This window comes from Telopea speciosissima, chromosome 4, assembly GCF_018873765.1.
Source record: "Telopea speciosissima isolate NSW1024214 ecotype Mountain lineage chromosome 4, Tspe_v1, whole genome shotgun sequence".
NCBI lineage: Eukaryota > Viridiplantae > Streptophyta > Magnoliopsida > Proteales > Proteaceae > Telopea > Telopea speciosissima.
This window is the reverse complement of record NC_057919.1, coordinates 14,798,312-14,811,319: the sequence shown is the minus strand read 5'-3', so window position 1 is coordinate 14,811,319 and position 13,008 is coordinate 14,798,312. Positions and strand designations below refer to the sequence as shown.

The following is a 13,008-nucleotide window of genomic DNA, read 5'->3' as shown; positions in this document are numbered from 1 at the left end:
TTTATCTCGATAAACTGGAACCAATTGAGCTTGAACTGAAACTTCTGTAACCTTTTGTGAATGGGGGAAGTCAGAAGTGTATCTGTCCTTTCTTCTTTCATCTTTTATGTTCTTTTCAATGATTTATTTAGAAATTGGACTTCTGGATTATATTGTCTTAAGGGGTCAGGAAGCAGTCAATTAATCAAACCACTTATTATTGCATTCCTGAGTTTAAATTTGGGGGGGGGGGGGGATTGATTTTAATCATCCATCTTTTGGGAATTGGGATCTCTCCAGCCTAGCTGTTTAGGATTAATGTTCAGGATCAGATTTTGTGGTTCAAGAGTACTTCTTTGGACCAAGGCGAGCCTGTTTGAGAACCCAGACTGAGAACCGTCTCCAATTGGTTTTTTGGGTCTAGTATGATTTTAGGAATTAATTTTATTTTAGAAAGATGGATAACATTAGTAGTAGTTAGTTTCAAAGTATGTTTTAGAGTTTGTTTCAGTTTTAGAGCCCAGGAGTCTTTTGATTTTCTTTTATTTATGCATTGTAACCCATAGTTGGATGGACAGGTTTGATAATGGATTAGAAAATTGAGTTTAGTTGAGTGCCCGTGTGGCTTGTGCAATCCCTTCCCTCTCTCTCTCACCTCTTCTCTTCCCTCTCTTTGCTTCCCGTGCGAGAATTTACCTCCTTCTTTCCTTCTTTCCTTCTTTCTTTCTTATTATTCTTGCTATTGTCTTCTCCTATTCCTTTACTGGCGATAGTTACTGGTTTGAGAACAGTTCATTGGAACTCCATCATTTCAACTCATATCAACCTCAAATTCTGAGAATCCCTTCTACTGTGAGGGACGACCTAAGTTGTAGATTTTGAGGACACGAGGATTTTCTTGTTGAGAGAAACGACTTGAGTTGCAGAGCTGGTTCCCCCTGTTCCGCGAGACCCAGTTTGCAGAAAATTCATTATTTTATTACAAGATCTTCGGAGTCTGCTATTGATGTCTCTTAAGAGGGATTGGAGTTAGAAATCTTATCCAAAAAATTTTCAAACTGAATCATGGTCGTTTGAGGAGATTAGAAGTCCTGCAATCAATCTGGTCTTCCGCCATTCTCTACCCAACATGAGGTTGAAGACAACCTCATGGTTGTCCTTTAAATCTCTCTTTTATTCTGTTTTTCAGAATTAAGCCTCACTTTCCCCTCTATCCCTTATCTTATATTTCGTTCCAAGTGTGCCCTTCCATGCAACCTTATTGTTATCCACAAAACTCTTCCTTTTCTTTGTTAGCTTGACCTCCATTAATTACAGATTTGCCATCCATTTAATTATTTGAGTGGTGTAGTATCTGGGTGTACCCATTGCGAACCCAAATAGGGTTTTGTGACTGGGGTTCCCCATCATTCTAGTTCGTGGTGCTTTCTAGACAGATAGCAGGGGAATAAGGCAGTGGTTTATAAGCTTTGAAAGTAAACAGTCTAGTAGACAATTGCTTTGAAATGGATGATTCTGACATGTTTGTGACAGGAGGGTGTCACAAATTGTATTGAGACCATTAATGGCCTTTCTAATATTGTACAGGGATTTGTCTAGCTGTTAGCTGAAAGTGTCTCAGAACCAGCACAATCATGCCTTGCCCTGGTTTAGGCCATATGTAATTGAGTCATTCATTTATTTGTAGATATAATTGGGAACGGGTCAGTTTCATTTTCCTTGAACTAAATCTATTAGTTCACAATATAATTCTGGTTGTTTCTTTGATAACACTCACCTTTTACATTTTCTGTTCATGGTTTGTGATTCTCATCTCCAGTCTTTGAGTGTCACTGCTGTTTTTGCGGGTGTCAAACTGTCAATTTGGTTGTGTTCTGTTCATATTTTTTATTCTGATTGTTAATGTCAAGTTAAAACATTTACTTCTATCAACAGTCCCTGCTATAATATCTTTATGCAAACCTACAAATTTATTTCCTGCATGACTTGTCAATTCTTGTACAAAAGGAAAGGATGCTGATAATTGTAGATTGTAATTATTCTTCATTTTAATTAAATCTGTATCTTATCTATCAAAAAAAAAAAAAAAAAAAAAAAAAAGAGAGGAATAAGTTGGTATTTCAATAGGAGAGCACCAGTCATGTTCAAAAGCCTCTCTGTGAATACCTTTAATTTCTACTTGTCCAACTGCCCAGGCATAAGACAAAGACCAATCTCTGCACAATAGTCAGAATTGGATACTCTTCTGTTTCTGTCCTTCCAAATAACCCCCAATACATCATAAAGGTTTTGACCTTTGAGAAGCACCGAAATGTTGGTTGAGCAAACAAAAAAGTATAGTACTTTCAATTTGGGGGGAGGACTCGGATCACACACTCTAGCTAAGTCAAGGTTCTGATGCTAACCTACATGAAGGAATCTATAGTATGATTTAACAGTAAGCCTTTAAACCATTTTTCCATTACTTAGTATCCTCATTGGTCTGTTTTACGTAATACCCTTTTAGCCTTTGAATTAAGTTAGCACAATCTTATATCTCAATATTTCACCAGGAAACATAAGATTTGGTGTATTGGTTGCGTATGTTCCCCCCTAAGCAAGCTTAGTGATCCAACTTATGGGTTGGTTCCCATTCCATTTGATGTATTTTATCTTTCCCTCCTTTCCCTTTCTTGTAGTCATACCTGGTAGGACTTGTCATTGTGTCTCTTAAACTTAATTATTTTTTTGTTTGAATTTATCTGTGTTGAATTGAAACGGAGTTAGCACACCCTAACCTGTTTGCATTATAAAATTTAATCTCTTCCTGGTTTTTCCTACAGGCTCTTGCTTTCCCTGCCACTGGAGGAACGGTTTAAAACATACCTTTCTGAGGTTTGTATCCTGTTAGTCCCCAGTTTAACTATGCATTTCTACTTTTGATGGAAGTAATAATAATCTGACGTATAATGAAGCTGTAGTTGATTAGTCATCTAATAAGTACAGTACCCAATTTGATTTAGTAATTGGCATAGAATTACTTGCTGACTATACATCTTTTATCTTGGTTTATTGAATCCTGCAATAGATAAAGTAAGTATTGATCTATTTGGCTGAATGTTATAGCTCATCATTGGCATATTGGTAGCTCTGAACTAGGTTTAAACTATTTTGTGTTTGGGTGAGTGTGTGCACGTGTGCATTTTTTGTTTTCTCCTCTTGCTCAATCAGAAGTTTATTAAGTTGGAGCAGGAGCTCAATCAAAGGATGTATTAAGATGGAGGTGTATTATGGATAAGCTTTGAATGGGTGTCATAATCTGACCCAATAATTGATATGGAATAAAGATAAGACTCCACAATAGATCTGGAATTTATAAGATGTATTCCAGTCTTTGTAAGCAACATAATATTAATAAAATAAAAAATAGGTCCCTACAACTAGCCTATGATTTGGACTGAACCAGAAATTGAATCAATGGTTCAGTTGAACCAGAAAATGGGTTCAGACCATAAACTTCTGGCCAAAAATAGGTCTTGTTCTTCAAACCAGCGCAGGAACAGATCTTCCTCTTCTTTCTTCTGCTGGTGATCTGCATCAGTGAGAGAGCGAGGAGCACAGCCGATCCTGTTCTGGATCAGGATCAGATCATCCAGTGGATTAATCAGAAGTACCAGTTGATTCGGATTGGGGTCACCAACATTGAAACCTTGCTGTTTGGTGTGCCCATCAATGACACCCAGGTAAAGAAACATATATATGTAAATATCCAGAAAAGAGATGGAAGAAGTGAGGTAGAAGAGAGGAAGAGAAGGAAGGAGGAAAGGGAGCCAAAGAGCAGCTCTCTCAATAATTAGAGTGAGGCCCAATATTCTCATTTATAAAAGAGGGTTTGGGGATTACAAAAGTAAGGGTAGAAAGGGAAATACAAAAAAGTAAAATAAGAAAAGAGAGAGGAGATCTCTTGGGATTAGCGCCAAGACTAATGACTCTAATCCCGAGAGGGATATTCACCCTCACAACACTCCCCCTCAAGCTGGAGCATATATATCAATCATGCCCAGCTTGTTACAAATATAATCAACCTTTCCACTTCCTAATGACTTGGTAAAAATGTCTGCAAGTTGCTCTCCTGTCTTGACATGCTTTGTAAAGATCACTCCCTGTTGAAGCTTTTCTCGAACAAAGTGACAATCTACCTCGATATGTTTGGTCCTTTCATGAAACACTAGGTTTGGAGCAATATATATTGCTGCTTGGTTATCACACCACAACTGCATTGGTGTGGGATCCTCAAATGTGCCATGGCTCGATATTCAGACTATGCACTTGATCTAGCCACTACACTTTATTTCTTGCTCTTCTATGAGACAAGGTGCCTCCTACAAACACACAATACCCTGTAGTTGATCTCCTATCAACAGGTGATCTAGCCCAATCTGCATCTGAGAACCCTTCAACTCTCCCATGTCCATAACTAGCATATACTAATCCACGCCTTGGAGCCTTTTTAAGATATCTCAAAATTTGTATAACTGCATCCCAATGAGGAGTTTGAGGAGATGACAAAAATTAGCTCACAACACTTAACTAGGAAAGCAATATCGGGTCTGGTAAAAGTTTTGAGCTTCCCAACAAGTCTTCTATATTGCTCTGGATCATCAAGAACATCTCCCTCTTCAGCAACAAGTTTGACATTAGGATCCATTTGGTTATCAAGAGGTCTACACCCAAGCATCTCAGTCTCTGTAAGCAGATCAGGAGTGTGATAGAGATATACCCTTCTTTGACTGAGCTACTCCAACACCTAGGAAGTAGTTCAACTTCCCCAAATCCCTAGTTTGAAACCTCTGTTGTAAATGAGACTTCAAACTTTTAATTCCTTAAGAGTCATCTCCAGTAATCACTATATCATCCACATATACAACAAGGAAAATTATGCCTGTGTTGGTCCTTCGATAAAAGAGAGAGTAATCACTGTTACATCGAGATAGACCGAACTCAAGAACTACTTCTGTGAAACGACCAAACCAGGCTCTGGGAGATTGTTTCAAACCATACAAGGACTTCTTCAGCTTACAAACGAAGCCAGACTCCCCCTGAGTAACAAACCTTGGAGGTTGCTCTATATACACCTCCTCCTGTAGATCACAATGAAGGAACGCATTCTTCACATCTAATTGGTGCAATGGCCACTTATGGGTGGTTGCAAGAGAAATCAAGACCCGTTGATTCTTAGGAGGACCACGTCCCCCTGCACGACCACTGCTCACAAGGGTAATGCTATCAACAGTACTAGAGTCTCGTGTAGTGTCTCGGGATACATGATAGACCCTAGAAAAAGTGTCTGCAAGCGATGGAACCCTGTCACCACCTAGGATCTGAGATCGAACCGAATCAAATTCGGGTCCCAAGCTGCCCAAAAAACTCATAACAGCTAACTGTTCCAGCTGGTTTTGCAATTGTGTCACATCAGAGGTGATGGGCAGCAGTGCATTCAATTCTTCATACATGCGCTTGAAATCAGCAAAGTGTTGGGTAAGCGGACAACCCTTCCTATCAACACTGTAAAATTCTTGAGACAGCTCATAAATTCTTGAGAGGTGGTTGTGTCCAGAGTATAACACAGCCAAGTAATCCCATAAGTCTTTGACGGTGTTAATATGAGTGACCAAGTCAACAATGTTGCTGTCCATGGAGTTGAGCATTTGTCCCAAAATCCTGGCATCAGTAATTTCCCACGAAGACTCATCAGTCCCTGCGGGCTTCACCCTTGTTAAGTGATTCTTGTCACCTCTTCCTGTCAAAACTAGGGATACAATTTTCTGCCACTGCTGAAAGTTGTGACTTCCTTCCAACTTCTTTGATGTGAGATAGGTTGATGAGGAGGATACAACCTTGGTCACCAACTTAGCATCCTTTGGTGTTTCTCCCATTACAACCAAAGACAAGATAAACCAGACATAATAATTGCAGTAAAACAGTCCAAACAGCTACAAATAACAGTCCAGCCACCAACAAAACCAATCAACGAGAGACCAATAACCAAACAGCCAAACAGCCAAACAAGGATCAAGAATCGATCCAAAAGCATAAGTCCTTCACTACCGAATGCAAGAGTCATTGTAGAACAGTAAACATCAACATACCAATCGATTTACTCAAGAATTAGAGTGCATATAACCATCAAGCATAACATCGAACAGCTAGAGTGCATTCGGAAAGAAAAAGAGGACATCGATGTACTCCTTACTCAGATTCGATGTCAACAGTCCATCATACAAGGTGTAGAACTTCACTAAAAGGTTGGGGGAGACACCCCCTGCTGGAGAAGGGAAACCGAGAGCTCTAGAAGTGGTTCACAGCTGCACCGACTTGGTTGGAGAATGAAGAAGACGCTGGAGGACCAAAGCAGAGTTGTGTGAGCTTGTAACCAGTGATCAGAGAAGCTTTGATACCGTGTAAATATCCAGAAAAGAGATGGAAGAAGTGAGGAAGAAGAGAGGAAGAGAAGGAAGGAGGAAAGGGAGCCAAAGAGCAGCACTCTCGATTATTATAGAGAGGCCCAAGTAGGAGTAGAAAGGGAAATACAAAAAAGTAAAATAAGAAAAGAGAGGAGATCTCTCGGAATTAGTGCCAAGACTAAGGATGCTAATCCCGAGAGGGATATTCACCCTCACGACAATATAGATAAACTACTTTCGGTACTTCGCCTCCCCCCCCCCCCCCCTTTTTCCCTTAAACTAACTATAATGAATCATTGAATTTATTTAAGTTGCAACGTGAATGGCACAAGGTCCTTTATTGGCACCATACCAATAAAACTTACTTTTCAGTAACATTAAACTTCCAATAGAATATATCAGTTGAAAAATGCAAGAAATGTACCTATAGAAAAGGAACCAATGATCAAAGGATGAGCAATATCTGGTTACTTGGGTTTCTTAAAAGTATATATCTTCATGAATCATAGTTTGAGCCTACATATGCATAAAAGCAAGAATATTGAATATTTCTTTAAGCTTCTCTTTTTTTTTTTTGGGGGGGGGGGGTTGATGGTGCTGATTATATCCATGATTAATGCATATATCAAATTCACTAAAAAAAAACAAATATTAACATCTTTTAGCATACCCATGCACATGGTTTGATGTATCAGTACTATCTTATCGTATCGGCCGGTACCAATACATACCGATACGTCTTTTTTATGGACTGTCTCGGATTGTATCAAAATTGTATCGGCTGATACATGCTGATACGATATGATACGACTGATACATATCGATACCATCGATACGTCCGGTAAAGGGTTCTATGGGTGGTTTAATATGTATCGATGCGTATTGACCGATATGGCTCGATACATCTCGATACATACCCATACCATCGATACAATCCATAAAAAAGCCCTTTTCACTCACAGACTCTATACAACTCCTATTCTAACGGAAAAATGAAGGAAAACTCTTAACCAAGAGTCTAAAATCTTGCATTTAATCTTGGTTTTTCACACTTTTGGACTAAAAAACGAATGAAGGAGTGCTATAACTTCATCCTTTGCATCATCCAATACTCTTCATGGCTATAGACGATTACAACATGTAAGAAACCTCATCTTTTGTAACAATTTCAATTTAACACACTTGTCTAGTTATACATTATTCTTCATTTTAGTGTTTATGCATTATATGTTATATATTGCTTGTTTATATTGTTTTTTTTTTTTTGTGTTAAAAAATGTATTACATTGTGTATTTTGACTATTTTCATGCGTTTCTGCACCGTTCGATACGTATCTCCGATAAGATACGATATATCTCTTAAAATTGCCCAACCGATACAATACCCGATACCGATACTTTAAAACTTGCCCGTGCATATACATTCTGACATACCATTCCCATTTACTTGTCAATTGTCTTAATGCATATCATCAAATTTCCCACGTACGCGATGGAAGGGATCTTTCGTTATCAGTTGGTCTTTGTTTTAGGGAGTTTGAGTCAGTTAGGGACTCTTAAAACATAGCCTACGGCTAGACAGTAGTGGTTTGTTTTGTTCCTTTGAGTCTTTATCTAAACATGTAAGGCTTGGGTGGAATTCTCTGGTGGCTCAGTGGATTCTGGGTATTTCTTGCTGTGGATTCAGCAAGGCAATCTGGTGGATTCCAGATTAAATCAGGTGGATTCCTGATTGTTTTTTATGCACTTCATCTATTGACTGATCAGGTCAGTTTCTGAACTTCTTATTTCCTGTGCATGCTAGTTCTTGTATTCTATTTCCGTTTATCATCTTCTAGTCTTTGGTAGTTATTCTGATCTACTCTTCTTCTAGTTTATATTCTGATCACTAGTTCTGGATTCAGTTCATTTTCTGAATTCATGTTTTATTTTCTGTCAAACTAAAAGAATCCTAGGTCTAGTATGTTTCTTCAATTTCTGGATATCTGAGTCACTTTTCTGGAATCTGATTTCAGTTAATTGTTTCTGTTGCTGTTATTAATATTCCAGCATATTTTGATCTTCTAAATATATTCTGGTTGCTTTGTTTCTGAAATCGAATTCTGGTTCTGCATCTCTGTTCTTGAGTTCCCTTGATCAATTTGGATTTGTTGAGTACTCAGAATCTATCCATCGGATTGATATCAAGTTTTAGTAATCTGTTCCCCCATATTATTGGAGCCTTTGACTAGAATTTTACCCATATCTGAATTACTGATTTGTTTGTATTGGATATTTTTTGAATTCTGGAAAATTTTCCTAGCCTGCGACTGGATATTTTTTTTTTTGGGGATTGGGATGAATAAATAATTCAATTACCAAAGGAAGAAAAGGGGGGGGGGGGGAGGGGGAAGAACATACAAGCACGAGCCAACAAAAGCCCTACCAGAAGGCAAGGACAAAACAAACGGGGCAAAAGTCCTTACAGAAAAACAGCAAATGGCTTATTGAGACGACCAGTCCAAGCACCACGAAGATCCTTTATCCTGGGTCTCGAGTCTCGCAACAATAAGGGGGATCTCTGATATCTAGGCTGAGAGGCAAATTCATCTCTGGACCGGCCAAGGAGTAGGTAATGTAGGGACATTTCTTAGGGAAAGGAGGAAAGCTGGGATTACGACGACGAAAAACATGAAGAGGCGGGGGAGCAGTAGATTGGCGAGAAGGGTGATTCAAAGAAGAATTGGATTTAAGACCCAAATCAGGGAGGGTAAGGCCGGAAGCGTTAGAGCAGTGGGCCGAGATTAAAGGGGGGTCTGGCCCATTTGACCTAGCTACCTTAGCTAAAGAGGGATGGATGGAGGGCCGGGTTAGAGAGGGAATGGGCAAAGGAACTAAAGGGGGCCCCACAGTATGGGTAGGTAAAATTGGGGCAAGAGAAGAACGTGGGGAAAAAAAGGACTTGGCTTGTTTTTTGAGAAAAGAGGTGATCCCCAGATTCGAGGGGAGAGACGTTGGAGAGAACATCACATGGGGAGAGGGCGACAGATCGTCAAGCATAGGGGGAGATGGCTACTTATCATCAGGCAGAGGGTCAGAGGGGCTTGGAGAAGGATAGTGATAGGTTGATAGTCGATAGGCTAGGGGGAGTAGGGTTGGAGGACAGCTCCTTGGGAGAAGCAAAATCTTCACCGTCGCAGAGGCTGACAGTCTAGAGAATTTCGAATCTGTTTGGACCAGCGGTAGCAGGAAGGGGGAACCCACGGTCCAGAGGGAGGACGACGAGGCCTAGAGCCTGATGTCGGGAGGTCCTTGCGGCGAGATTGACGACTACAGATTCTTCTCCGACCATGATTAGCAGAGTCTACCGGAAAGGAATTGGGCAGAGGGTGGATAGAGGAATCAGGGCCTTCCGTTGCAGCTATGGAACTTGGGAGGACTTCTTCACCGACCACGACAAGGGAACTATTTCGCACCCAGTCGACTACACTCACAGGAGCTGTAGGGTACTCGCGAGAAGAGTTCACATTGCACCTAGTGGAAGTAGGTTTCAAGGGATTGCAAGCTTGGGTGGGATGACCGAAAACATTGCAAACAACACACTGAGGTGGGATTCTTTCGAAGAGAATCTTCTGCTGGAAAGAGAAGCCATCATCATCATCGAAGATGGAGACTGAGGATGGAGGGAGAGCATCAGCAGAGACAAGAACACAGATCCGAGCGAGAGACAACCGATCCATCTTTTTGGTTCTTTTATCAGAGTATAGGGGTTTGCCGATGACGGATCCGATAATACTGAGGCCCTTTTCACACCAGAAGTGGAGCGGGAGACCAGGCAGCGTGATTCAAAGGGGGATGGAGTGGAAATCATCCTTGTTTAGCTGTAGATGATGATCCCACAGGCGAGGAAAGATTGGATTTTTCCCCACAAGCCAGGGGCCACTCTCAAGGGCTTTTAGTTTATCAGCTTCATCAAAGAAATTGAAAACAAAAACACCAGATTCAAGAAGGTAGGTATCCATGGTCCCAAGGGAAAGCCATTGCTTAGATAGATATGACTTGACAATGTTGAAGGGAGGTCTGCTCCCAAGGAAATGACCTACCAAGCAGTTCGACCATTTGGAGATTTCAGAGTCAAGAAGCCCCGACGGACAGCGGCCGACTAGTTGGTCACCAACAAGGGAAGGTGGAACGAAGTGGGGAGGGTATCCTTCCCTAGCAGAGGAGGGGGTGGTTCTGAAGAGAGAGTTCCAGGTCTTGATGCCAGTAGTAGGGAGTGGGCCTGTCAAGTCTGTTTTCCTTAATGAAAGTCCACAGATGGGCCAAAGCACAACAAGCCTACCCATCATCAAAGCAAGCCCAAGTCCATGCAAGAAGGCCCGCTGGATCTGTCCAAATTCAAAGCCCGTAAATGTGCAATCCTATACAAGGAGCCAAGCCCATCAAATGGGCCCATCGAGTGGGAAGGAGAAAGGTGGGGGGAGAGGTTTTGAGGGGAAGGAGAAAGGGAGAGGGAGGAACCGGCGGGCAGGGCCGCCGGAGGGGAATCGGGCATGGCAGTGGAACTTACTTACATCTTCAGCTCAGTTGACCCGCTAAGCTCTCCTTCTGGAACATGTGATAATCTTTCAATTTTGTCGAAAAAATCCCCAGCCTGCGACTGGATTACTGTTGGTTTATGAAGCCTAACCATTAGGTGACCTAGAACCACATTAGTCTCTTTCTCTTCCCCACTTCCGGACCAATTAATTGACCTATAAGGGTGTCTTGTAATTGAAATTTTCTGATGAACAATTTTTCTAGTTGATGTAATGTTGGGTTTAGTTCCCCAGTCTATGCTTCTATGGTTATAAATCTTGTTTCCTTCCCAATAGTGTTATGATCGGATAGACGGAAATTGGAATGTTGGATACATTATGGCTATTATCTCCTGGTATTGAGCTTATTCCTTATGTTAGACTGATTCAAACTATAACAGTTTTTATGAATTTATACTGCTGGAATTTTCTTACCATTATAGACTGGTAAATATCAGCTTATATTGGCGACTTGTATTGATACTGAATGATTTTCTTGTGAATGGATGGTTTGAAGGTGTGGATCTAAACATCCCCCTCCCCCCGATTTGCACTTTGCTGGTTTTCCTTTGACTCAACCAATTTAAATTTACATTTATTTCTTGTTTGTTATTTGATACATTGGGTGCTTGGGCTTTGATTTCCAGCAGCGCATCTTCTGTATGCATGATAGTTGACTGGATTTTCATTTTTTTTCCTGACACTCTTATAGGGGCCCGAGGTTCATCGCTTCACTGCCCTTAAGCACCTTGCTCCTGATGAGTCAGATGAAGATGTTCTACTGGTCCTTCAGAAGCATGCTTATCTTGTACAAGGATTATGGGTTACAGCAAGTTCATTGCTTTGTGAAGGAATAAAATGTCTTGCTAGGGACTACATCCTTCTTTTATTCAGCAAGAATCCATTAATCAGCTACAAACAGCAAGATGCTTCAGGACTTTCAAAAGAAGTTCTGAGGCGTATGCTTAAGCCATTGGCTGTTGAAAGACCTTCCTTTAAGAACTGGAAATTTAAAGAACCTATGGATATGTCTTTTATAAAGGGCCATCCAAATGCTGTGAGAGAGCAGGAACGACTATGGGAAAAGCGTGAGAAAAACATAATGGTTCATGTGACAGGTGCTGGGAAAGGTGGGCCTGCAATGAGAAATTCATTTAAGTCAACTATGACTAATAGGCCTGGAGCTTCTAGTTCTGATCAAGGTGCGAAGAGAAGTGTAGATGGAGCAGTTAGGTCTGAGACAGTGTCCATGTCTGATGAAACTCGTGAAGCTCTCCCAAGGGCCCTAGTGGAAGTTTTTCGTATTCATAAGGTCTGCAGGTAAAGTTCAATAGAACTTTCCATTTCATATGATTGGCATGTATTATTTGAAACATTCATGGTTATGAGCTGATTGATTTGACTATCCTTTTATATCTAATCTTTGGACAATTTAAAAACCTTGACTGGTTATCTTTTACTGTAGATTATTTTTGAAATTCGAAGCACCGTTGTGGCAGTTTTTTTGATGTGGAGAAAATTAGGATTGCAGTGATACTGATACATGATATCTTTAAACTATCTTGTTTATGTATAATGAATGGTTTGAGTAATGGATACACCTCAGCAGGGTTTTTGTCTAACTAGAGAAACATTGGGAGGTTTTCCTTATTTTCTTGTTCCAGCTGCATAGTCTGAATCTTCTAGCTGTCATTAGACCCATGTTACCTAGATTCGTCTGCCCCCTGCCGAATTGCGTATCTTATGTGTGGACATGGATTCGGCCACAGGTATCTTGCTGACTCAGGAGGGCTTCAACTTCCAACAAGTTAAACAGAGATTGAGTTGAAAAAAAAAAGGAAACATGAAAATGTTGGAGATGCACGTAGCAGAGATCATTTTCTGCATTTTATAGAAAATTGAAACAAAAAAGAATCAAGAGGGAGAGAGAAATGGAGCCAATCAAGTACCTTTTTATGCCTAATATCCAGTGTTTATAACAAAACAAATAGACCCTCCCAAAACATCATTTTGGACTCTTTGGCAGTGGA

General features: G+C 40.5%; 1 protein-coding gene across 3 annotated transcripts in view; it reads left to right on the top strand.

Moving 5' to 3' along the window:
* Nucleotides 1-13,008, top strand: part of LOC122660154 (DNA-directed RNA polymerase III subunit RPC5) — a 47,457-nt gene that overhangs the window by 11,695 nt on the left and 22,754 nt on the right. For all 3 annotated transcript variants that reach the window (XM_043855339.1, XM_043855340.1, XM_043855338.1), the window contains 2 exons: nt 2,802-2,853; nt 11,691-12,298. In XM_043855339.1, the coding sequence (XP_043711274.1) occupies nt 2,802-2,853; nt 11,691-12,298 (660 nt within the window). The remainder of the gene's footprint in view (nt 1-2,801; nt 2,854-11,690; nt 12,299-13,008) is intronic.